The sequence below is a fragment of the Peromyscus maniculatus genome, chromosome 14, assembly GCF_049852395.1.
Source record: "Peromyscus maniculatus bairdii isolate BWxNUB_F1_BW_parent chromosome 14, HU_Pman_BW_mat_3.1, whole genome shotgun sequence".
NCBI classification, from domain to species: Eukaryota; Metazoa; Chordata; class Mammalia; order Rodentia; family Cricetidae; genus Peromyscus; species Peromyscus maniculatus.
The window spans coordinates 85,547,225-85,573,626 of NC_134865.1; the positions used below are offsets into that span (position 1 = coordinate 85,547,225).

Below are 26,402 nucleotides of genomic sequence, written 5' to 3' on the forward strand. Positions count from 1 at the left end.
GGGCTCCACCAGGATCCAGTTCCCTTTAGTCAATCCCCTGGGTGGCTCCAATGACCAGAACAGATCTGTCCCTGGATGGGCAGGTCTAAGATGCACTTATCTGTGTGTGTCTGTGAGAGCATGTGTGTACATGCATGTGTTTGTAGGTATGAGCATTTATCTCGGGGATCATGGAAAGGTCCGACTGCTACCCCAACTCCCCAGTGGCTCTGTAAGTTGTGGAAGTGTGCCTTATTGCTATTTTGGTGGCTAGGTGGAGGTGAGACAGAAAGGAGGGCACAGATCTCCTTAGGATTATCTGCTAAGTGAAGCCAAGGATGTTAGTGTAAGTGTAATGACAGGTCTTTATTGGGAACACTGTAACGTTCACCTTTCCTTCCTGTAAAATGGAGCCAGACTGATTTGACCTTTTGATGTACTAGGATCAGCCATTTCCTATATCTAGTAGTTTAGTATTTCTTTGAGAGACCAGTAGGATTGTCATTATGGGATTCCAGCTGCTTTAAATACTTCAGAACCTCAAGGAAACCATAGTTGAGCTGCAAAGAATACTGCAATCATGGCTGCTACTGAAACCACAGGAGTGGCCCAATGTCTGGCCATGTATATAAGACCCAAAAAAGCTTAAAAAATGTTCTAGACACATAAAAACGGAGACAGATGTGGCTTCCTAGTCTTATGTTTCTCATGCTAGCTGCAGTAAAGAGACACATCTCCCAGATGAGCTAAGATGCTTGGCAGGTTTAATTTTTTGCTCATATAGACAGAAAAGGTTACAGATATGCAGTAAAGCAGGTTCAGGTAGAAAAGACCTCTAAATAGGTTACAATGTGTTTAACAGTGTGTGTAGGCTTAAGAAAGAAAAGAAAAAGTATTGGTGAAATTATTAAGGCCACTCCACATAGTTAAAAGGGAGATTTATTTAGTGGCGTAACTTACAAATGAAGGGATAGGTAGGTTGCAGGGTCTGGGAAAGATGCAGCGCAGTCCAGCGGTGTTCTCTGGAGAACTCTGCTCAGTCTATCTCCAGCGTCCAGGGTCCAGGAAACAGTGCATCCAGATCTCGGGTCTTCAGGGCCCTCTCTTGGCCCCGCCTTGTAGGTGTGACAGTTACCAAAGCCTCAATGGGGGTTGGAACTTCCAGATCAAAGCTGGAATGGCTACCCACTACAAAAATGGGTAGAGACAGTCATAGAAAAAATAGTTTAAAGATAATAAAGTAAAGTCTTTAAAGAAAGAGTAAAGTAATATAAAGAAAAAAGGCCACATAAAGATGGAAAATACATAGGTAGTCTGGATCCTGTATGTTATTGTGTTGTCTTTAAATTTTTTGATTGCTGATGAAAAACGATAGTTGTTGAGAGACACTGGATTATGGAGACTGCTAAATTAAACCAACCTATATATTTTAAAAATGTATTAACTTCAAAATTTAAGTCAGAAAATGTGTTATGTTGGGGGAGAGGTTATACTTTTATTTCCACAGGAAAGGCAAGGCTGGGAATTCCTTCCAGATTAATAGAGATCAGATTCGACTGGGGGAGACCTCCTAAGTATCTTGGCTACAGACATGGGGAGAAAGCCAAAAAAGACTACAGGACAGATGATGTATGAGCTGATCCTTTGACATGGCAGGAGCTCTGAGATGAGATAAAATATGATAAATCTTGTTTGCTACAGAGTCCTCATGATTTATTATTACATGCCATCCTTTCATATGGCATGGATAGAGATTTGTATTACAGTTTGATTTTACATTCCAAATGGACTTATAAAGCTGACAGATGCCTTTTAGCTTCTCGAACATAGAACAAAAAACATCTTTAACTGATTCGTGCACACTGCAATTCCATATTTGTGTTAATACAGATGTGTTTGCTACCTTTGAAAGTTTATGCATTTTCAGAGCGAGGGGACCAGACACCAGTGAAAACAGATGGCTCAGGTGATCCTGCATCTCAGAGTGCCTCTGTTACAGTTTCCTCCAAGTTTTACACCCAGAATAGCTTCAAGGCTGCTGGCGGAGATAGTACAGCCTCACAGAATACTACAGCCAGGACTTGACCATTATACTGATTTTCTCAGGATCTCTCAAAGATTCCAGGGCACCCAGACAACAGGAAGCAGTCTAGAGAAAACAATGCCCACATTCCCAAGAGATGGGTTATAGATGTTTTTCATCATTTGGGGAGGGAGGTTAATTAAAAATTGGTCATGGTCAGAAAAAAATGCTAAACAAAGGAATTAGATTCAAAGATCTCTTTCTGAAGGAAAAAGGGGGCTATAACATAGAAATGATGAGATAAAAGGGTAGATTATTGAGTCTACTTTTGAACAACTACTAACCTCAAATATTTTACATTGGTATAGATTTTGGTTTATTGATACAAATTTAAGGTTATTTTTGTTATACTGTATGTATGTTTCTATTCTTGTTTAAGATATTGTACTATGCAACTCATTTAAAAATGTTATGTAAAGTTCTGGTCTTTCAAAGCTATTTAGGATAATAAATACAGGTTAATAGTCATCTAAAATTGCCAAACTTATAGTCATGTTAGATATATTTTCAAAGTCATACAGAGATATATTTTAGATAGATGGGTGATCTTCAAACACTTTGAAGACCTGAAGAATATGACATTTAACCGCTGTTTTTGAGTCAGTCTTGCTCCTGTAAGTTAGCCCAATCATGTTCCTGTTGCTAAACTCAATAAAAACTCATTGGTTCACAAAAAAAGAATATGGCATTTAAAATGTTTTAATAAGGCTTTTCATGACAGTGAGACACGTCTGCTCCTGACAGCACCAGTCTACTTCAGAGAAGATGGTGGGCATCGAAGAGACTCCATATGGAGTTTTGCCCCGGCCAGCGGGGTCTTCAATGGGAACCTAAAGGGAGGGCCGGCGAATGAGAGGGACAAGAGACACAAAGAATGAGAGCAAGACAGGACGTCTGATTGAGCTCCAAAATTTTATTTTTCTCTCAAGGCATATATAGGTAGGCAAAGGGGGTTGTGAGCAGGAAGGGACTTAATTATGGGCTGTTCATCCAACAGGAAATGTTGCTCTGCAGGTTATCTATCTACCCTTGTCTAACTGCCTAATTTCCTAACTGCAGCTCATTCACCTGATTTCTGAGAAGAAGTTCTGGTATTTATGAGAAGAGGTTCTGGTGCTATGGAGACTTAAGCAAGGCCTAGATCTAAGAAAAGAGGAGAGAAGCCCAAATATGGCAGCATGTGTGTCAAGGGTCGCTTAGGCTTATGGCTCCTGTCAGACTTTGCTTCCTTTATGGCAAAAGATGGCCATTTGAGCAAGAAACTGTCCTTGCCTCAACTGCTGGCAGTTACTGTCCAAATTGGACCAGCAGAACACAAAGAAAGTGACTGCTTAACTTTGCCAAGACAAGGAAGGGCAGTCCTTCAAGAATTCCTGCTTCACAGAAAAGTCTGTCAGATATTCTAGGCCTGTAGGCCAAAATGGATGCCCCAATGTTGCAGAGGAACTTTGGATGACTGTCTAGGCATCCAGATGTCCCTGTTGTTAGGTAATATCACATCCTTCTGGTGTTTTTGATGGAGTTAAAGATGAAATAGTTAAACTTATAGCTTTCCTTAGTTATGATAAAAAGTAAATTAGGTATAAAACTTTAGACTCACAAAGATAAGATAGATAATAGAGTATTTCCTCTAAATTTGCCAAATACAAGTGGACTAGATATTGTAACTGTAATTCTTACATGATAACTGTTTTTGTTGCATATAGTTTTACTATGTTAAAGTTAAAAACCTTCCTTTTTAATTAGACAGACGGGGAAATATTGTTGAATAATCTTTTTTTTTTTGTGCACTGTGTAGATGTGTTGTTCTTATTGGTTAATAAAGAGCTAACTGGCCAATAGCTAGGCAGGAAGAGGCTAGGCGGGAGATCCAGACTGAGAAAATGCTGGGAAGAAGGGTGAAGTCACCAGACAGACACAGAGGGAGCAGGACATGTAGAAGATGAGGTAACAAGACATGAACCACACGGCAGCATGTAAATTAATAGAAATGGCTTAATTTAAGTTGTAAGAGCTAGTTAGTAACAAGCCTAAGTTATTGGCCAAGCATTTATAATTAACAAGTCTCTGTGTGGTTATTTGGGAGCTGGTGGGACAAAATATCCTGTCTACAGTAAGGTATCATGGGGCAGGCCTCGTTCAGTTGGTTGAAGGGCTTTTCAGTAAAGCTGGGTTTGTGAGATGTGCCAGTTCCTTTTATACCACCGTGACCACATGTCTCAAGAAACAACTCAAGGGAGCGAAGATTTATTTTTGTTTGGCCTCATGTGCTTGGTCAAACATCATAGTAGTGGGAGTGTGTGGAAGAGGCTATTTATTTCTTGACAGATGGGAAACAGAGATAAAGGGAATATAGTATCCAGGGTCAGATATAATGCCAAATACATACCCACAGTGATCTACTTCTCCCATCCAGCCCTTTTCCTACTGTTTACCACTTTGACATAATGCCACCACCTTCTGACTCCACCAAGGGGTTGATACTGTAGCTGGAAGGTTTCTCCAGTCTCACCCGGCCCCAAGGTCCCATAGCCAATTATAAAATAATCACTCAGAAGCTAATATTAATTATAACTGCTCAGCCATTAACTCAGGCTTATTACTGACTAGTTCTTATGCTTAAATTAAACCATAATTCTTATCTATGTTTAGCCACGTGGCTTGGTACCTTTTCTCAATTCTGCCTTGTCATCTTGCTTCCTCTGTGTCTGGCTGGCAACTCCTGACTCAGCCTTCCTCTTCCCAGAATTCTCCTAGTCTGCTCGCCCCGCCTATACTTCCTGCCTGGCTACTGACCAGTCAGCACTTTATTAAACCAGTGTACAAGAGCGTTATCCCACAGCATTGATCCACTGGTTATTCGGAGCTAGCAAGACTTAACCACTTCTGGAAAGTCCTTCTCAGTTGCCCCCACAGGCATTCCATCACTTAGTCCAGTGAAGGTGAAACATAACAAGTCTGTCTAATATCTGTGATCCCTGTTATCTATCTACCTGTCACCGTTATTGTCATCTAATTCTGTCATATATTGTTTATGTACTCATCTATCCTCTACCATCTGTCCATCATCTCTCATTAGCCTTGGATACTTACCTCTGAAACTCTGGAGCAAAACCTAACACAGTGCAGTATCAGGCACATTGACCGGCTACATTTACTTCAAGTGGAAGATCAGGATGATGATGATGATTATTATTTTAAAAGATAAAGTTGGCCTCTAATTTGCTATGTAGTCAAGAATGACCTCAGACTTCTGATCCTCCTGTGTATGCCTTTGGAGTATTGGGAATACAGATATCTATCACCACACATGGTTTATTATGCAATGGAGATCAAACCCAGGGCTTCCTGCATGCTATACAAGTACTCTGCCAAATGAACTATATCCCTAGCCCAGAGCCAGAATTAAAACACACACACACACACACACACACACACACACACACACACACACACACACACACACATATATATATTTATGTTTTTGAAATTAAAATATACTTATACCACTTCCCACTTCCCTTTCCTCCCATCCAACATTACCTCTCTTTCTTTAATTGTTTTCTAGCACATATATTTACATATATTTCTAAATATATAATTATAACCAGGACTAGCATTTTTTTTTTGTTTTTTGTTTTTTGAGACAGGGTTTCTCTGTGTAGCTTTGCGCCTTTCCTGGAACTCACTTGGTAGCCCAGGCTGGCCTCGAACTCACAGAGATCCACCTGGCTCTGCCTCCCGAGTGCTGGGATTAAAGGTGTGCGCCACCACCGCCCGGCTTAGGACTAGCATTTTAATGACGTCTGTTTCAATGCTTTGCCAGGGATAGATGTGACAACAAGCTATGCGGAAAAAACAGTAACACAGGCGTGTTCTCACTCATTTCTGTGTCTACCACAGTGTTTGGTCTCTTTTCTTGGGTCTAGGTCAAAGGAGCAAGTGCTTTATGAAACATGACATTTTGGGTCAAAAGATCAGAGCCATATGGACTTACACTGTGGCTGCTCTCATGCACATCCTGACTGAGACTGGGGTCTTCCTCCCCTGGGCAGAATGCCTGAGCATGGAGTGAACAGTGAGGGAGCCTGGTACAAGGGTGAATATGTGCTTGGAGAGCAGGGGAGCAGGGTATGGCTTCCCTAAGTCTGGCATGTCCTCTGTGCCCTGCAGCTTGACTCTTCTATACCTGCTGTAGGGGAGCTCCACCACTTGGTCTCTTTCTCTATGGGGTATCTGCAGCCTACCACAGGAGAAGATCCTGTGACTACATGGTATGTGTGGGGGGGCCGACTTGGGGTTCAATCAAGTAAGCATATGGACCTTCTGCTCTGCACAGCTGGCCAGTGTCACATCCTACTTTGACAATCCACTTAGTTCCCGGCACATATCTATGCCAGATTAGAAGGCTGGTTAGGGGTGAGGGACTTGGTGTGACTTCATCATAAGTGCCCAACAGTTGGATGGACCTGCAGGAAGAGGATCTGGGGGAGGGCAATTCCTGTGTCCAGAGCTCAAGTTTCACTGGAAGATGCACATTCATGGTCATTGAATGGAAGGGGCTAGGGCAGCAGAGGGGTGCTGTGCTGGATAGGGTGGGGACCGCCATAGAAGAGAAGTGGGTGGTATGCTGAAGGCAGTGGGGTAAACACAGGAAGGGAGGACAAGGAAGGATTTGTGTGTGCAAAGCTTGAGGCATGGGCCCTGCTCTGGGCCAGGATGGTTCTCAGGGGAGGGGTGCTGGGAATTAGCCAGCATGTATGTTCTCGTAAGGACTTGTGTGACTGTGTTGTGTATGGCCCCTGTGCTGTGGGTATTACATGATACCACACTGTGATGCACATGTGGACGTGTTTCTCTGTGTGTTCTGAGACAGTCTTCATGTGGTTTATGTGTGCACATGTCATATGGCTGCATATGTCACTTCCCACGCAGGCCGGTGACCCGATGCTACAACTGGTGTCATGCGACAGTTCCCAGGTTGTGGTCGAGTGCAAGTGGGTCAAGTGTCAGTTTCTGTGTGGGCAGTCATGGCTACTACCTCTGCGCCTGGCTAGCACAGGTATTCTGTCTCCTCTAGGCTGTGCCTGTTAGGAGCCGTAATTGATGTCCTCTATAGAAATTCCACAGGCGTGTCATAAAAGCCATATCATAGATGTCCGCCATAGACATCATGTGGGGATATCTCACACACATACACATGTGGTTATCACAGTGTGAACATCACACATACATGTCATGCCAGAGAATACAAACCATGGATGTCACACCACAGAGGTCAGGATGGGACTCAGATAGCATCAGGGACACATCCTGCTGTGGGATGTCTTTCTGTATGCTGTGAATATGTGTTGCTCTGATTGGTTGATAATAAAGCTGCATTGGCCTATGCAGGAAATCCAAGCAGATATATGGAGAGAAGAAAGGAGAATCTGGAGAAACGCCAGCCTGTTGCCCAAGGAGCAACATGCCAGCAGACCAGTAAAGCCACAGAACACGTGGCAATACATAGATTAATAGTTCTGGGTTAAGATATAAGAGCTAGTTAGCAAGAGGACTGCCATAGGCCAGACAGTTTGTAAATAATATTAACCCTCTGAATGATTATTTTATAAGTGGCTGTGGACCGCTGGGCCAGGTGGGACCAGAGAAAACTTCAATATAACATCCAGTAAAACTCAGCCTGAAATCAGTTGGTCTCAGAGCTGGAGGTTCCAAAGGTGTGTCCAGTGGTTGTGGTGTTTGTGTCTATGTGTTTATAGTGCTGAAGGAGGTGTAAGGGCTTAGGAGGATAGGATGCTTCCTGGTGTGGGAGCTCCTGGGTGAGGTCTAGAGTGCTATGGGGCATCAGGAGGTGGTGGAGAACTATGCAGGGTCAATAGATATGCAGACGTGAGGGAGGGGGTGGAGGTGGGAAATCTGCACTTCCCGAGACCATGTGGTCAGTTTGGGTTTGGGATCATCTCCCAATAAGAAGTTGAGACAGGGCTGGAGAAATGCTCAGTGGTTAAGAGCATTTACTGGTCTTGCAGAGGACACAGATTCTATATCCATCACCCACATGGTGGCTCACAACCATCTGTAATTCCAGTTCCAGGGGATCTGATGCTTCTTCTCACTTCATCCCCTGTTCCTTCCCCTGCAGATGTCTATATTTTCTACATGCCAGGAGCATCTGTCTGGGCCTCAACCTCCCTCCACAGTGCCACATAAAGATGTATCCCTTGATCTACACCACAGGGTAGAATCCTGATGCACACCATGGCAGGAAACAGATGTCTCAAACACCAGGCCACCCCTGGTAGTCTCTCACTTTCCCAACTTCTTGCACCAGTGGGAGAGGACCCCCACTTGCCCTGGGCTGTCTTCTGCATTGCCCATTATTACTCTGCCCTTGCATTTCAGTGTTATCCAGTTCATCATGGTATACACCTCTCCTCTGTGCCTCTCCTGCCTCTCTTCCTGGCAGCCATAGCCTGTGTGGATTAAACCCTTCCCCAGAATGAATCCCACACAATCTGACTAGTAGATCTTTGGAGGAGACTTGGGATAGAGCTTCATACTGGTTGGGTGAGGTTTTAGCATGTTGGCATGGGGGGAGGGGCATCGTATGTAGGAAGGATATGAACTTTTAGGGGCCTTAAGGTCAGCTGTTAAATGCTAACTTCTGTCCCCAGTAGATTTACCAGTTTGACATTTAAGCCTCCAGAACCCCAAACTGTGCCTTTGTTTGCAGGTAGGAACTTAAAAGAGTAAGTTATGATGAGGGCTAGGGTGTACCTCCTCCAGCCATCTGCGCGCTTATGAGGAGAGATCAGGACGTAGACACACAGAGGGATGGCCTGTGAGGACACGCAGAGGAGAAGGCATCTACAAGCCAAGCAGAGCCCTGCTGAGAACCCACCTCGTCAACACCTGATCTGGGGCTTCTACTAGGGGTGGAGACAACAAACACCAGTTATGGAGGCAGCTGAATCCATAGCCGCTCAAGGTCACTGAAAAGCACATGCTTCTCAGCTGGTGTGGGAGGGAGGTTTTGCCTGGCCAGCCTGGTGGCCACCCTGGGTTTCGGCCTGCCTATGGCAGCAGGGTAGCCTCAGCTGGGATGAAACTGTCTGGCGGGAGGAGGTGTCCAAGCTCTTGATGGTTCTGGATGGCAGGGCTGAAACCCGGCTGTGAGTGGCTCACTGAGGGAGGCCTGAGAGGACACAGGATCAGGAGGGAGGTCGAGGGGACTTGGTAGCTCATTGCTCTGCCTAACTGGGTCTTGTTCCTGAATGTCAGGGCTGATCCACACAAGAAGGGCACAGTGAGATACAGAATATTAGAAGAATGTTTTATTGTTGAAAATATCTAAACAACAGCAACACACACGTACACACACATGCACACACTGAGACCTTAAAGACATTTATAGTCTCGGGAGGAAGGAGCTGTTAAAAGTCTGAGTTCTCTAAGAATTTCCTACCAGTCACAGAAGGGCAGAGGCCCATATTTTCTTCCTGTCTAGAGATTCTGACTTCTCATTGGCCCTGAGAGGTAATGAAGAAATAGACACAGGGATACTGTTCCTTGGCCAAAGCAGCCCTGGTACCCCAGTTCTGTCTCCCTGGATGATTACTCCAAATGGTGTTCTCTACTGTAAGTGGTCCAGTCTGGATACCAGGCCGGCAGGGCAGACCTGCTGTACCATGGCTTTCTTCTAACCATCCCTTTATTCTTCCCAGTTGCTCCTTGGCCTGATTTTTTCTTTTTCTTTTCTTTTTTTTTTGCTGGGGGGAGGGCCTGACTCCCTCTCCTGGAGGTTTTTCTGGCCGGTCACCCAGCCAATACTCCGTGGCCTCTGCACTTGTCCCCGCTCGGGCTTTGCGGAGTCCACACAAATGCAATTCTTCTGAGTGTCTCCCCAGAGTGTGTAGCTGGGATCTCTACGGAGGTGGCGGTGGCCTTGTCTCGAGGTTTTGTTGTCAACGGTGTCTGTGGGTTGGATCTCGCGTCTGAGAATCCAGCATGTCGAGTGGGTAGCCGGAAGAGGGGCCTGCACAAGGACTCTCGTCTTGAGGAGGCTCGTCCCAACCGTCTGAGAGACACAGGGCCTTTCCTTGGCCTAGGGTTCACAGAGGTGTCAGGAAGGAAGCTGCCCACACATAGCTGGCGCAAAGGCAACCAGAGTGACTTTCAGAGGTCTCTTCTGGAACTCCCTTCGGGCTGTGGTGACCCTGGTCTTCCTAGCAGAGGTCTCCTTTCAGAGGATGGTTTGGTAAGGATGGCTCCGACGCCGATCCCCACACAGCTGGACCGAGGCAGTGTGGGCTCCCAGGTCCTCCTGAGCAAAAGCTCTGAGGTCTCAGATCTCCTGGTGCCAGTTTGTAGGGAGATGGTCCTTTTGCCCCTCCAGTTAGTTATCTGGAAACTGTTGTGGAGGTGTTTCCCAGGTCTGGGACAGAACCTGTTGTCCACGTGGTCCTCCACAGGGTCAACCATCGAGAGTGTTGATTCAGAGAGTTGTAGGGTCAGAGGGTGGCGATGTCAGAGGGCAGCGTGGCCTCCATGTTAGGCTGCACAGTAGGACGGATGGGGTTCTGCAGGGCCTCAGAGGCCCTGATCATCCCAGAGGAAGTGGCCTAGGCCCCCTGCCCAATCATGTTCCTGTAGTCAGGGGCCAGTGTCTGCTTCAGCTCCACCACGGAGGAGAAGATCCACTTCACCTGTGGGTAGGTGAGAGTAAATCAGAGACTGCACCCAAGCTCGGGCCCTTCACTCCCGTGGGTGAGACAGAGGCCCCTCCCTTCTGTGGTTCCTCTCATACAGGTAGGAGACTGGGGATGGCAGGGGGCCAGGGTGGGATAGATGAGGAGACAGTGTGGACACACTGTGGGAGGCTGAGAGGGGGGTGGTGTGGAGACAGCTCGAAGATTACACTGGGCCATGGTGAGGCTAATGGGGACATCAGGACGGTAGTGTGGGAGTTAGCGTGGGACAGCAAGGGGCATCATAAGGGATGGTGTGGAACACAAGGAGCTCTCACAAGACAGTGTGAGGATCACATAGGCTCTCGGGAGAGACAGAATGCTAGACAACGTGGGACACTGCGGGGAGTCACAGAGAGCAAAGTGGGCCCGCACAGGGAGTGGTGGGAACGGTGTGGGGATAGAGTGGGGACAGCAGAGGAACATCATACTGCATCAGGGAAGAGTGTGAGGACGTTATGGGGCAGCATAGAGCGTCACAGGGGACAGCGGGGGGACGGTGCCGACCTTGTAGAGGGTGACAGTGGCACTGTAGCACACGCTGAGCAGGAAGAGGCTGATGAAGACGGTGATGGTCGTCCAGAGCCCGTCCAGCTCCCCGTCCTGGGCCTCAGCACAGTCGTCATCCAGTTCCAGCTCTGGACAGAGAGGGGCAGTCAGTGTTTGTCCCCACAAGGTGGGGCTGGGAGTGATTCCCTGTGTGGCAAGTGGGTCTGCATGGAGGGGGAGGAGAAAGGACCGGCTGGGCTGGGCCAGCACACCCTCCCTGGGGCCAGCTGTCCCTTCTTTCCCCTCTGGGACATCTTGAGATTTGCCAGACACAATGGACCTGACAGTAGGACCTGGACTGTGCAAGGGGCCTCTCTGTTTGCCTCACCCCTCATCCCTCAGTGTAGGAGGAAGCGGCTGGGGAGTAGAGCCCTGCAGCCACAGTGGGCAGTGGCTATACGGCCCCCCTAACCCTTTGCCTGTCCCCTGGTCACCGGCAGAGCCTGTGCCTGGTCATGCCTGGACTTCAGAAAATTCCGCACTGTGAAGCGATCCAGACCATTATGGCTACGGGCTGTATAATTCACGTAGAACTGAAACATGACCCTGAGGTACCGGAGACAGATTTGGTTCCAGAGGACTTGTGTTGAGCATAGAATGCAGGTCCTTTCAGAAGAGGAAAGCTGTGTCTGATTGTGCTGGCCCAAAGGTGGGCACTAAGATGGTGGTTGGGGGTATGCTGACACATTGCTGGGTGTACGTGTTGTGCAGGGCACATAGATAAGGTCTCAATGTGCTAGGTGTGTGTATGTTGCAAATGTGTATATGTATGTACACGCTATATGGGTTGGGTGATGTTCAGCAGGCTGGTTTTAATGGGTCAGGGTTCAGCATGCATGTGGGTTTCTAGTAGTCTCTCTTTCAGGGCACCAAGAGCCATCTGCCTCAGTCCCTGTGGCACAGGAGTGAGTACAGTGTCCCTGTGGACGTAGAGACCTAGCCCATGCAAAGCTGCCTGAGTTGAGTGTAGAGATGGCCAGGGTCTCTGGCATGCCCATGGCCATTGCGTACCTCTGCAGTGTACTCAGAGAAACCCCTGGTTAGGGAGGTGGGGGAGGGGGGCAAGAAAAGACTGAGGGAGGTGGGGTTTGTGTATTTTCATTCTTGGGGGCTTTCCTAGATGTATTTCTCTGACTAGCAGCTGCTGGTTAGTGGGAAGGCAAGAAAGATGGACTGCCTAAGGCTAAGCCTTGATACCCCAGATCAGGAAGACTCATGAGCTCTGGGTCTGGCAGTGCAGAGAGACCCCATTCTCTTCCTAAAGACAACTCAGGCCTCAAACCCTGGGTAGATCTCACAGCCCATGACCAGCCTCTATATCCCAGAAAGAACCACAGTTTCACAGGGTCCCAGGGCAGTGCTGGGTGCTTTATTTATACAAGGGAAGGGTGGAGATGGGTGTCAGTGTTCCTTAGGACCTAAGAGCTTTCTGGGTGCTGAGCTCATTTACCCGGAGATCGGGAGATGGTCTTCTGTGTGATGTGGTTGTGCAGAGACTCGTGTAACACGGAGCAGGTGAAGCTATCTCCTCGATCCCACCTGCTCTTTGGCACATTGAGCTTGCTGTACATGAAGTAAGACCCGTTGGTCTCCATGACAGGCGTGGTGTTCTTGTAGTTCTGCTCTTGTTTTCCGCTGCTCTCCCACTCTACATGGATGTCCTCAGGGAAGAAGCCTGTGACCAAGCAGGTCACGCTGACCTCTGTTTTGGTCATCTGCTCCGCAGGTGGAGCAAATGTATATACCTGTGGCATTCGGGCTTGCACTGTGGGGTGAGAAGTAGGCATAGGGGTCATTTAAGTGGAGACTTAATGGAGTGGGTCATTAAGTGTCCATTTCAGGTCCCATTCTCTGTACATACCACACACCTGCCCCACTAACTCTACATAACCCACCTTTGGGTTTTGAGATGATTCTCTCGACGGGGCCTGGGAGGGCTTTGTTGTTGACCTTGCATTTGAACTTCTTGCCACTCATCCAGTCCTGGTGCTTGATGGGGAGGACACTGACCACACGCAAGGTACTGTTGTACTGCTCCTCATGGGACTGCGTCTGAGCTGTGTGCACTTCTTTATCATCCACGAACCAGTTGAACTGGACATTTGGCTCCTCCTCGCTCACGTCCACCACCACACACGTGATCTTGGGGGCCAGGGAGACCATGAGCACATCCTTGGGCTTTGGGGGGAAGATGAAGACGGATGGTCCACCCGTGAGATCAGCTGATGAGAAGAGATGGAAATGGGTCAGTACCTGGGTCACCATCCAATGTAGGGACACTCAGGACACTTGGCATCCTCCTGGGGCTGGCACACAAGGCCTACTGACTTACGTGGACAAGGACATGGAGGTGGTGGTAGACACTCGCACACATCACTTGGATTTGTTGGTGGTCGTCGTCTGGGCTCTGTAGAGAGAAGGATGGATGTTAGTGGGGTTTGGAGGAGAGAATATACCAAGCCAGGGAGGGGAGAGTTTGTCCCCAGCATTGGGTTAGGCCGGGCTGCTCCTGGAAATGATTCTTGGTGGGTTGAGATGTGAGGGACATGGATATCTATCCCAGAGGATCACTCCTTGGGTTGGACGGTCATAGGCAGAGGTCTTTGGGAGGGAGGCAGAGACAGGATGTCCTGCTGTCCCGGACTGAGGTCCCCTCCCTGGCGATGGCCGCCCGGCCTGGTTGGTCTAGGTGGCTCAAGCCGCAGCTCTAGTGAACCCCTCCTCCCCTGCTCGTCTCTCACCAATTTTCTTGTCCACCTTGGTGTTGCTGGCCGGGTGGGCTACGTTGCAGACGACGGACTGGCTGGGCCAGGAGGACACGGTCACTGAGCTGCTGAGGGAGTAGAGACCAGAATGCAGGACAGATGGGAAGATGTGCACACCGCTGGTCAGGGATCCAGAGTTCCAGGTTACGGTTGCCGGCTCGGGGAAATAGCCCTTGACCAGGCATCCCAGAGTCACTGGGGAACCAGTAGTGGTTCCACATGCAGGAGCCAGTGGATAGACAGATGGGGCTGTTGTTGTGGCTGCAAGAAAAGGGGCACGTGTGAGCTTGTCTGGCATGGGTGGGTTCAGATATGTGGAGAGGCCCTGGCCTTAGCTTTGCAGCTTCCACCTCTAGACCCTGGCCTCCGACCTCAAAAATCTTTTCAGGTCATTTTATTTCATGTATATGAGTATGTGCACTATGTGTGTGCCTGGTGGCTGTGGAAGTTAGAAGAGAGTGTTGGATACCCCAGATGGTTGTAAGCTGCCATGTGGGTAACTGGAACTGAACCTGGGTTCCTTGGAAAAGCAGCAAGTGCTCTGAACTGCGGAGCCATCTCTCCAGCCCCAGGAACCCTGATCTTTCCAGGAGCCCCTCTTCAATCTACTACCCTCCTTCAGGCCTCTGTGCTCTAGGTCCCTATCCATGCCTTTAGCTGTCTTTGGACCTTTCTCCCTGCTTCCTGAGGATCACTACCAACCCCCAACCCTTCACATTCTGAGTGTGGGAAGCCTTTCTGTCTTGACCTGGCTGGCCACTCTGTTCTTGTTCTATACAGCTCAGTCCTCATGATGAGAACCTGGCGACCTCAGCTCCCTATGCCCTCCTGTCTTATTCTTTACCATGTCCTGGGTCCTCCCTGAGAGTGCTAATGCTGCCAAGGCCCCAGAAAAGTTCTTGTCTTTTCCCAGTGGCCCTTGAAATTGGAGGGTATGCCCCATTTTTCAGGAAGGGACCTGGTCTCCCATCCTTTCTGACTCTGGTTCACTCTTCTTCTTAATAGCGTATTTCTTCACGTATGTATCACAACTCATATTGAGCAATGAGTTATGGATTGCAAAAGAGGATTTAGTTTCTCATCTGTCTTCCCTGCCTATGTTTTTGATGAACAAAACCACACACAAATGCTCTCTGTGGCTCATTCTTCTTATTCCTAGGGCCCTTTTGGTCTTCTCTCCATCTCCCCTGAACCCTGCTCAAGCTCCGATAGTTACCCCACCTCTCTTCTGTGGGTCAACCCTGGGCATAAGTCATGCTGCCCTAGCAGGTTTGACACCCCCTGAAACCTCCACCCCCCACTCTGTGTTCCCGTAAGCTCCCAGGATCACAGCTAGGGCCTCTGATACTGACTGTAACCCACATGCTCACCAGACTCCAACCCTCATATGGCTGCTGGGCCTGGTCCCCCCGGCCCACACCAACCCCAGCTCCTCAGTAGCTTCTTGTGGGTCTCTCCTACTCCAGTCTCCCTAGCTCTCCTGTAGCTGCATGGTCTTGTCTCTCACACTCCCCCACCTCTAGTCCCCCTGTAATTGCTCGGCTTGATCCCTAGAGTTACTGGGCTTTTCTGGGCTCCAGCACTCGCAACTAACTGTCCCAGAGCCCTTGGAGGTCTGCCCTGGTCCCCTAAACTCCCAGGGATGCTCTGGGACCCCTAACTTTGATACCTACCACAGATCTCCGTAAACGCTCAGCTTGCCCCTCACTCCTATCTGCCCCAGGGTTATCTCTTGGACCACCATCAACTCGACCTGCTCCAGCTAGCTTTTCAGCCCAGTCCCCCACACCGCCATTAGCCCCAGATCTCCTGGAACTGCTTGACCTGGTCCCTCATACCCCTACTAACCAGTTATCCAACAGCTGCTTGGTTTAGTCCTCCAGACGACCACTAGTACTTACTCATCGGAAGCTGCTTGGCATGGTACCTCTCACTGTCAGCCTAAAACTCCCATCTGCTCCAGCCCCTCCGTAGCTGCTTCCTCTGGTCTCTCACACATCACCTGCCCTAATCCCATTCTAGCAGCTGGGCTTGGTCCCTCACTCCCCTAGCTGCCCCAGTTCTCCCAGAACTCCTAGGTCTGGTCCCTCACATTCTTACTTCCCCTGCTCCCCCACAGAGCCTAGGTCTAGTCCTCATTCTTCAAACTGCCTATGCTACCCTGTAACTCCTAGGTGTGGCCCCCAGACCCCCACAGGACCCAGCTCCTCCATAGCAGCTAGATCTGGTCCCTCACACCCCCACCTGCCCCAGCTCCCCCATAACAGCTAGACCTGCTCCCTCACACCCCCACCTGCTCCAGCTCCCCCATAGCAGCTAGACCTGCTCCCCCACACCTGCCCCAGCTCCCCATAGCAGCTAGACCAGGTCCCCCACACTCCCACCTGCCCCCAGCTCCCCCATAGCAGCTAGACCTGCTCCCCCACACCCCCACCTGCCCCAGCTCCCCCATAACAGCTAGACCTGCTCCCCCACACCCCCACCTGCTCCAGCTCCCCCATAGCAGCTAGACCTGGTCCCCCACCTGCCCCAGCTCCCCCATAGCAGCTAGACCTGCTCCCCCACACCCCACCTGCCCCAGCTCCCCCATAGCAGCTAGACCTGCTCCCTCACACCCCCACCTGCCCCAGCTCCCCCATAGCAGCTAGACCTGCTCCCCCACACCCCCACCTGCCCCAGCTCCCCCATAGCAGCTAGACCTGGTCCCCCACCTGCCCCAGCTCCCCCATAGCAGCTAGACCTGCTCCCTCACACACCCACCTGCTCCCAGCTCCTCCATAGCAGCTAGACCGGCTCCCCCACACCCCCACCTGCCCCAGCTCCCCATAGCAGCTAGACCTGGTCCCCCACCTGCCCCAGCTCCCCCATAGCAGCTAGACCTGGTCCCCCACCTGCCCCAGCTCACCCATAGCATCTAGACCTGGTCCCCCACACCCCACCTGCCCCAGCTCCCCCATAGCAGCTAGACCCGCTCACCCACACCCCCACCTGCCCCAGATCCCCCATAGCAGCTAGGTCTGGTCCCTCACACCCCACCTGCTCCAACTCCCCCATAGCAGCTAGACCTGGTCCCCCACACCCCCACCTGCCCCAGCTCTTCCATAACAGCTAGACCTGGTCCCCCACACCCCTACCTGCTCCCAGCTGCCCCATAGCAGCTAGACCTGCTCTCCCACACCTGCCCTAGCTCCCCCATAACAGCTAGACCTGGTCCCCCAGACCTGCTCCCCCACACCGCTACCTGCTCCCAGCTCCCCCATAGCAGCTAGACCTGCTCCCCCACACCTGCCCCAGCTCCCCCATAACAGCTAGACCTGCTCCCCCACACCCTCACCTGCCCCAGCTCCCCCATAGCAGCTAGACCTGCTCCCCCACACCTGCCCCAGCTCCCCCATAGCAGCTAGACCTGCTCCCCCACACCTGCCCCAGCTCCCCCATAGCAGCTAGACCTGCTCCCTCACACTCCCACCTGCCCCAGATACACCATAGCAGCTAGACCTGCTCCCCCACACCCCCAGCTGCCCCCAGCTCCCCCATAGCAGCTAGACCTGGTCCCCCACACCCCACCTGCCCCAGCTCCCCCATAGCAGCTAGACCTGGTCCCTCACACCTGCCCCAGCTCCCCCATAGCAGCTAGACCTGGTCCCCCACCTGCCCCAGCTCCCCCATAGCAGCTAGACCTGGTCCCCCACCTGCCCCAGCTCCCCCATAGCAGCTAGACCTGGTCCCCCACCTGCCCCAGCTCCCCCATAGCAGCTAGACCTGCTCCCTCACACTCCCACCTGCCCCAGCTCCCCCATAGCAGCTAGACCTGCTCCCTCACACTCCCACCTGCCCCAGCTCCCCCATAGCAGCTAGACCTGCTCCCCCACACCTGCCCCAGCTCCCCCATAGCAGCTAGACCTGGTCCCCCACACCCCACCTGCTTCAGCTCCCCCATAACAGCTAGACCTGGTCCCCCACACCCCCACCTGCCCCAGCTCCCCCATGGCTGCCAGGTCTGGTCCCTTAGATCCTCACCTTCTTCGGCTCCCCCATAGCTGCCCAGCCTTGTTCCACAGCTCCTGGGACTACCTTGTTCAGCTTTTATCTACCTTAGACCTCCTGTTCCCTGGGTCCCCATACTCCCACGTTATTCCCTATGCTCTCCCTTTTAACTGCCTGGCTTGGTCCCAGAGCTACCGGGGCTTCCCTGTACCCCAGAACTTTCATCTTTCACATTCCCCCAGTTACTGCTCTGGATTATTTGTTCCTCAGAGCTTCTGGGGCTGCCTGCTCCCCAGTTACGCAATCTTTCCCAGCTCTCTTAAAGCTGCTCAGACCTGTCCCCTAAGCTCCCCAGGCTGTTCTGGGAGCCAATTTGGTAATTGTCAGTGTTTCTATAGATGCTCAGCCTGCCCTCCCAACTCCTACCTGCTCTGGACCTCCTGCAATGCTTTTCCTGGTCCCTGGGGTTGCCCTGGTCCCCTACTAATTTCACTTGACACAGCTCCCACCCTGTCTGTAGCTCCTTAGCTCGATTCCCATACCTCCACCAGCCCCAGCTCACTTATAGCTGCTTGCCTTGGTCCTCCTGACTCCCATCAGTCCCAGATTCTCCATAACTGCTCTCCCAGGTCCTCTGAGCATGGAGCAATCATGGTTCTTCAGTAGCCTGACCCTCCAGAGTTCACTTGAAGCTGTCTTGCCTGGTCCTCCCCAGCTTACCTGCTTTCCTCTTCACTCCTGGAATCTGCTCTCCAATTCTGGGCTTGATCCCCAAACCCCAGCGCATCCACTCTTATTCTAGCTGTCTCCAATTAGCATATTGGCCTTCCCAGATGAGCCCTATGGACACCCCATTCCTCCCCATTCCCTCTTTACCCACTCTCTCGGGTCTGCAGGTCTCTGCCCTCTCCTTGTTGCCCTGGATTCCCTTTTCTCTGCTGGTTCAGCTGCCCAGGGTCCACCAGCCTCTAGGCCAGGCCCAGTCCATCCTCCAGGTTTCTGGGTCTATCCCATCAAGTCCTCAAGGCTTACTCCGGTTGTCCGTGGGTGTGCACAGCTTTAGTGGTCTGTGCTTCTGTCCATGGCATCCCTGGAGACTGTCTGGTTGACACCAGGCTGCAGACAGACCCCTTTCTTTTGCAACAGATAGGCCCCCCTGCCGGGGCTTGTCTGTCGACTCTTTCCCATCCTCCTGCGATCTGCTGTCTGTTGGTCCTGGAAAGTCGCACAGCTATCCCTAGCTGTGGGCTCTCTCCAGCTGCGGCCTTCTCTGCTGACCACACTCACATGTGGGAACTTGTGAAGGTGACTGCGGCGTCTCTTGCTTTGGCACTAACAGCGCAGCTCTGAGCTCTGTCTCATCCTTCCAGGATTCACAGTCCTTGCCCCGGAGGTGTGAACGCCACGCTTCTCCCAACCCAGTATAGACTAAGAACAGGATTGAAACTGGGTGACACGGGACGCTTCCTGAAGTTCCTCTTTCTTCTGGTGGTTTCAGTGTCTGGGGTATAGGGGAGACAAGGGGGAATCCAGATATGGCCTAGGTTACCTCATGTAGGGGGTGGGTGAGGTGATGGTCTAGGTTACTTCACATAGGGGTGGGTGAGGTGGTGCTCTTGAGACCCATAGAAGGTGTAAGGCCTAGCTGTCATGACCTAGAGTCCCTGGGTTGATGGGGCTGAGTGATTATGTCCACTCTCTCCTGACCACCTCTTTGGAGGAGTCTTTCACTCAGGTCTGACCTATAGCTAGCCTAGGTGGTAACCTCTGCCTTTCCCTTTCTCCATCTAGTGCCGTCTCAGGAGAACCTAGACGTGTCTGTGGCTCAGGGGGAAAAACGAAGTCCAGAGTGGGAAGGCAGAGGGCAGGGGCCAGAGTGCAGAGTGCAGATCAGATGGGGAAGGGAAAAGGCTCAGGCCACTGGTTGTTCTTACAAGCAGTGGGTAGTGTGGCTGCAGAGAGAAGCAGGACAAGGGTCCAGGAGTGTCTCTTAGCTAAACTAAGAGAGGGTCTGGACAGGGAGGCTCTCTGGGGTTGGAACTCCATGGGTTTCAATTCTGAGGTTGTGGACTAGAATTCTGATCCTGGAGTCTTACGGGGATCAGGAAGAGTACTCAAGGTAGTTAACCCTATACCGGGAAGAAGACAGTCCACTGGGATCAGAGCAGATGCTGGCAGGGTAAGGATGTGGGGTACAGCAAAGCCCTGGCACTAAGAGTAGGGGTCAGGGTTAGAGGGAATAGACTGATCAGGCTCATGAAGATAGGGTTACATCCCATCCTAGAGGACCAGGGCTCCATGGAGAAAAGGGCTTCTCTAGGCCAGACAGCATGCTCACACATCCCTCTTTTTTCTTTCTTTCCTTCTTTCCTTCTTTTTCTTTCTTTCTTTCTTTCTTTCTTTCTTTCTTTCTTTCTTTCTTTCTTTCTTTCTTTCTTTCTTTCTTTCTTTCTTTCTTTCTTTCTTTCTTTCTTTCTTTCTTTCTTCCTTCCTTCCTTCCTTCCTTCCTTCCTTCCTTCCTTCCTTCCTTTCTTTCTTTCTTTCTTTCTTTCTTTCTTTTTTTGCAGCCAGAACTATGGCCCTGCCCATCTACTTCCCAGTTCCTATGGCAACCCGAGTTATTTGGTCAAGGGCTACTTCCCTGAGCCAGTAACCACGTTCTAGAACTCTGGAGCCCTGTCTAGTGCTTTGTGTAACTTTTTGTCTGTCTTGTAGTTCAAGCTATATACTCCATCAGTATCTCAGTAATTATGCCTGCTAGCACCTGAACCGGCCAGACTGCTACCTGCAGTGTAACCCATCTGGCCATCAAGATGAGCAAGAAAATTGCTGAGAGGATGTCCTATAGAGGGCTGGTCCATTGGAGGTCAGCTTCTGTCATTCTTTTTCTTAGATCAACCAGGGTGAGCAGCTGTGGCCAGGGAGGGGACTTCAGCCCAAAGCATAGGAATTTCTGTCTGTCTCTCTTTCTCCATGGCTCTCCTGTTTGGAGAGTAGTTTTCTAGGCACACAGATGTGGACATGGGTCTTGACGTGCCAAGATCGTTCAGGAGCAGCTTGACCTGAGCATACATTAGCACTAAACTCTCATCCTCCATACCTTGGTGCTTTTTCTCCTCCAGACTCCAGTAACATTCAGCTTTTTTTTTTTTTTCTGTAGGACTCAGAAGCCATGGGCCCAAACCCGTGTACAAGTGTCTGGGTGAGTTGCTAGGCCTTGATCTCAGCTCCAGGAGGATAACTAGTGTCCTGAGACACCCTACATTAGAGGGTGGCCCAGGTATTGACCCATTTCCTCTCCTTATCAGCTCCTGAGCAACTCGGAGGACCATCATCTCCCCTCTAAAGCATAAGGATGCACTCATGATCTGCCTGACTCCCAGGATCACATGTGTGGTAGTGGACATTAGCCGGGATGACTCCAAGGTCCATTTCAGTTGTTAGTTCGTGGATGAAGTGGAGGTGCATACAACTCAGACACAGCTCCCAAAGGAGTGGTACAGCAGCCCCTTCTGTGTGGTTAGTGTCCTCCTCACTTTGCATCAGAGCTGGCTGGAGGGTAAGGAATTCAAGTACAAGACCAACAGCATGGCCCTCCCAGCCCCCACTGAGAAAACCATTTCCAAATCCAAAGATGGCAACAGGTGGGGTGGGCTGTGTGGAGTGTGATGGACATCCAGGCAGAGCTGGAGTAGACTGCCCTCCACCTTGACAGTGACATATGTGCTGTTACCTGTCCTCACAGGTGGCTGGCCTTGTGCTGAAGCTTACACCATGCTTCCACCCCATAGGAACAGATAACTAAGAACAGGGTCGTCTGATACACACGGGGCACGTATGACTTCCACCTGTGGTGTAGCAATGGGAAATAAGATCAGAAACTATCAGAGCACCCATCTCATCCTGGGCTCCAACGAGCCCTTATTCCTCTACAGCAAGCTCCTGTGGACAAGAACAGGCAGCAGAAGGGAACTATTGACTCTGTGGCATAAGAGGCTCCACACAACTACCACACAGATAAGACCCTCTCTTATTTCCCGGATAAGTGAATGCATCGCTCACCCTTGGCTCCTAGGGGACATTGACATCTGCCATTACCTAGAGCATCTAGGCCTACCTGGCCAGGTTGAAGTCATTTCTCACAGGGGAGGGGGATTGACCTTAACTAATTGCTTCTTCGGCCTTCTCTCCACCCGGCTGCTGCTCAACACTGTGGTGGGATCCCCTTTAGCAACCCCTCAAGAGAAGGAACACACTAACCCTGCTATGGCCAGCCTGTCCTTGTTCTCCTGCTGATCAGGTTTTCTTTTTATTCTGTGATCTTGCAGAGGCATGTCTAGCCATGTATATACAGACTGACCTTTAAACTTAACACACCCAACACAGTCAGCTCTGCCTGACTGCTGGGGCTAGGCTGTCTGCCTGGTGGGACATTGCCCATTCAGGGGACACTCAATCTTTGGCCTCACAGGGATTGAGGTTGCCTCAAGGGAGGAACTGTCCAGACACACGGATGTGGGGTTTAGACCCGTTAGAACCTGCCTGGTGACTACCACTCAGCCCGCATGGCACTTGCCCAGATGTGTACAGTAATGTGCATGAGCACATACACAAGCCTTGCACACTCATGAACACCCTGCACAGTGCTCAGATACATCAAGATATCAGGCCCTCTCTCAGGCTCCTCTTCAGCATTCACATATGGGTTGGCTGAGACAGACACAACCGCACCCTCACCAGCCCCACAACACACGGTCTCTCATGTCCATCTGTCCCTGGACCTTCAGGCCCACGCTTCCATTTCACAGAGATGACAGTCTGGCAGAGCTCCTTGTGGTAAGGCCCTTTGGAGAATCCCATCCATCTGGTAGGGACCCGTGGGAGCCGTGTTGCAGGCCCATGCACTGATCCTGGGGAGCTCATGGCCTCCAGGCCTCCGTCACTTTCACTGTGCTTATTCTTACGGTAACTCTTAGTGTTGCTTTGCCAGTTGGGATTGTGGCTGAGTTTACTGGGAACAAAAGCTGATGATTTTTCTAAAAGTTCCTACAAAGAAATTAAGCCTCTCTGCAGTCTATCACAGAAACCAGTTTCTCCGGTCGCCCCTGACTGCCTGTACGGTCATTCTGAGTAAGCAGGAGGAACTCACTAAGGTTAATGATTCCTGCTTACATAACTTTCCTAAAAAGGAGATAACTATATTCCAAAGAACTTAAGAAATTGGGAGACTGTTTCTTTCTCTTTTCCTTTTTTTAAATAAATATTTTTATTTTATAATTAATTTAATTTCACGTACCAGCCATGGATTCCCCTGTCCCCCCTCCTCCTACCCCCATGCTTCCCCCCCTCAGTCCACCCCCAGTTCCCACCTCCTCTAAAGCAAGGTCTCCCCTGGGGATTCAGCCCAGCCTGGTAGATTCAGTTGAGGCAGGTCCAGTCCCCTCCTTTTTTCTTTTTATTTATTATTTTTTTTTGTTTTTTATTCATTTAACATACCAACCATAGATTTCCCCCTTCCATTCCTCCTCTGCCCCCTCCCCAGCCTCCTCCTACTGCCCCGCCCCACCTCCCATCCCCTTCTCCAAGGGGTAAGGCCTCCCATGGGGTGTCAGCAAAGCCGGGTGCTTTCAGTTGTGACTGGACCAGGGAGACGTTTTCTTAAAAGATGACATTAAAAACTTACAGGGACACATAGGAAAAGGCAAAGGATATAAAAGATCAGACATCTCTCTGGTGCCAGGACATGATGGTTAGATAATGCTTTCAGTTACAACTCCTGGTTTCCAAAAAGCACACATAGAAGCTGCCAGGGAGAAGAGAAACTTGGTCCCAGCAATTAAAGAGTTAGGTAAACATTACCATTTTGTGAATTTATGAAGGATAGGATTATAACTGTTGTCCACATAAAAGTGATACAGAAATTATTTAGAAATTGACTTTCAGTTGAAAATAATATCCTTGGTATGGCCTCATACACTCAGCTGATCACAAAAATGTAAAAGTATCGCATTGCTAAGGGCTAACCACAGGGCTTGAATCTCTTTTTTTTATAATCGTATGTTCACTGCCTGCTAGGGCACAGTATGAGTAAGACGTGTCTGGCTGGACAGAATCATTTGGCTTGCAATATAAAAATTAATGATGGGGTAAAGGTCAGTGATGCCAAGGGAGCGGGAAGAAGGAAAAATAACTGCAATGGGTAAAAGTTAACGATTCTGGGAAAATGATGAAAGAGAAATGTATTGAAACTACTCATGCTTGAACGCATCAGAACTTGCATAAATAAAAATGGCTTGAGTTATTTGACGCCATCTGTTTAAAAGACACCGTGTGGTCAGAATCTTCATTTTTTTTTGCTAACCTTACAACTCTGTCCTGTGACTCAGAACCCTGCTGGAGCTGGACTCCGGCAATAATTCGCTCTCCACATGACTGAGGGGCCTGGTTCGCTCCCCAGTGTGGACCTTCTCTGCAGCCAGGTGTCACCAGGAACAGGCTCTGCCATCACTTCGGCTCTCTGGGCTTGGGAACAGGCAGAGAGGGTCAGAGGTCACAGGTCCTGACTCAGCCCAGACAGCCTCAGAACTGAGGGGTGGAGCAGATAGGAAGGGCCCCTGTGTCTTGCCGAGGCCAGGACTTGAGCTGGAGCAGTTGGGGGGACTTGGGCTGCTGGACTAGAGAGGACAGAAAGCTGGCCGCAGGGAAGGTCGGCTGGCCCAGCCGGGCTGGCACTTTCTCCTGTGACTCCCAGCTGGCCCATCCACCACACAGGGAATTGCCCCAGCCCCACCTTGTTGGGACAAACACTGACTGCCCCTCTCTGTCCGGAGCTAGGACTGGATGACAACTGTGCTGAGGCCCAGGACGGGGAGCTGGACGGGCTCTGGACGACCATCGCCATCTTCATCTTCCTGCTCAGCCTGTGCTACAGTGCCACTGTCACACTCTTCACAGTCGGCTACCTTGTGCCTGCCTATTTTCCCTTCTGTCACACTGTTCCATTCCAGTCCAGCCCAGTCCAGCCCAGCCAAGCCCAGCCTAGTCCAGTCCAGTCCAGCCCAGCCCAGCCAGCCCAGGCCAGCTTAGTCCAGCCCAGTCCAGCTCAGATCAGCCCAGCCCAGCCCAGCCCAGCCTATTCCAGTCCAGCCCAGCCCAGCCTAGTCCAGTCCAGCCCAGCCCAGCCTAGTCCAGCCCAGCCCAGCCTAGCCTAGTCCAGTCCAGCCCAGCCCAGCCCAGCCCAATCCAGTCCAGTCCAGCCCAGCCCAGCTCATCCCATCCCATCCCATCCCATCCCATCCCATCCCATCCCATCCCATCCCATCCCATCCCATCCCATCCCATCACAGCCCATCCCAGCCAGCCCAGTCCATCCCATCCCATCCCATCCCATCCCATCCCATCCCATCCCATCCCATCCCATCCCATCCCATCCCATCCCATCCCAGCCCAGCCTAGTCTAGCCCAGCATAGCCCAGCCCAGCCCAGCCCAGCCCAGCACAGCATAGCCCAGCCCAGCCCAGCCCAGCATAGTCCAGCCCAGTCCACCCCCAGTTGTTTTAGCATAGCCCTGTTGAGACCTGTCTAAGTCAGCCCAGCTCAGCCCAACTTAGTTCAACCTAGCACAGCCTACCCTACCTGAGGCCATACTACTGCAACCCAGCTCAGACCAGCTCATACCAGCTCATACCAGCCCTGCTTAGCCCAGCTCAGTCCAGTATAGCCTGGTCTGATTCAGATCAGCCAAGCCTACTCTAGTTTAAGCTTGCTCAGCCTATTCCAGTCCAGTCCAGCCCAAACTAGCTCAGTCCAGCTCAGCCCAATCCAGTCTACTTTACTTGGCTCATCCAAGCTCATCCAAGCCCAGCTCCACCCAGGCTGGCTTAGCTCCACCCAACCCTGCCCAGTTCTGTCCAGGTCGGTCCAGTTGTGGACATTGTCCTCTTTGTAGTTAGCTCACCACGGGACAATTCCTTGCTGTCATTTGCTGCCTCTGGGTGACAATTCTGTCCTGGTAGTTTGCAGGCAGATTCATGTCCAGTCTATTTTGGGGTTTTTCGAGTCTCTCTCGACATCTTTAGTTTATCTTGGCTCAGCCCTGTCTGGTTGAGATTCATGGTCCCCTGTCTTTGTGGACAGCTGTAGCAGTTTCTAATATCTGCGTGCCTAGTGCAGGGAAGTTATATCCGAAGGACGTTTGAAGACCAAGAGACTCGGTTGATGTTGGAAAGCAGCCCACGTGTCCCCTTCCCCACCCATGACCCTGTGACCTGTTTGTCCCTCTTTCTTAGG

The 26,402-nt window shown here is 50.7% G+C and overlaps 1 protein-coding gene, 1 non-coding gene and 2 gene segments (V, D, J or C); all 4 read right to left on the bottom strand.

Moving 5' to 3' along the window:
• Positions 1-26,402, bottom strand: part of LOC102921979 (Ig alpha chain C region-like) — a 213,417-nt gene that overhangs the window by 20,001 nt on the left and 167,014 nt on the right.
• LOC143268525 (uncharacterized) lies at positions 9,834-12,365 on the bottom strand. The gene is made up of 4 exons (XM_076551637.1): positions 12,298-12,365; positions 11,796-11,907; positions 11,320-11,676; positions 9,834-10,770 (listed from the first exon to the last, which is right to left on the bottom strand). The coding sequence occupies exons 1-4, from the start codon at positions 12,363-12,365 to the stop codon at positions 10,687-10,689; spliced, it is 621 nt and encodes a 206-aa protein (XP_076407752.1). The 3' UTR covers positions 9,834-10,686.
• On the bottom strand, positions 12,699-15,969 carry LOC102922917 (Ig gamma-2A chain C region secreted form-like). The segment is given in 4 exon segments: positions 12,699-13,126; positions 13,257-13,583; positions 13,694-13,768; positions 14,103-15,969. Coding segments are annotated over 4 exon segments (1,047 nt in total).
• Positions 15,132-15,257, bottom strand: LOC143268614 (small nucleolar RNA SNORA40). The gene has a single exon (XR_013044657.1). It is a non-coding gene; the product is annotated as a small nucleolar RNA SNORA40 (small nucleolar RNA).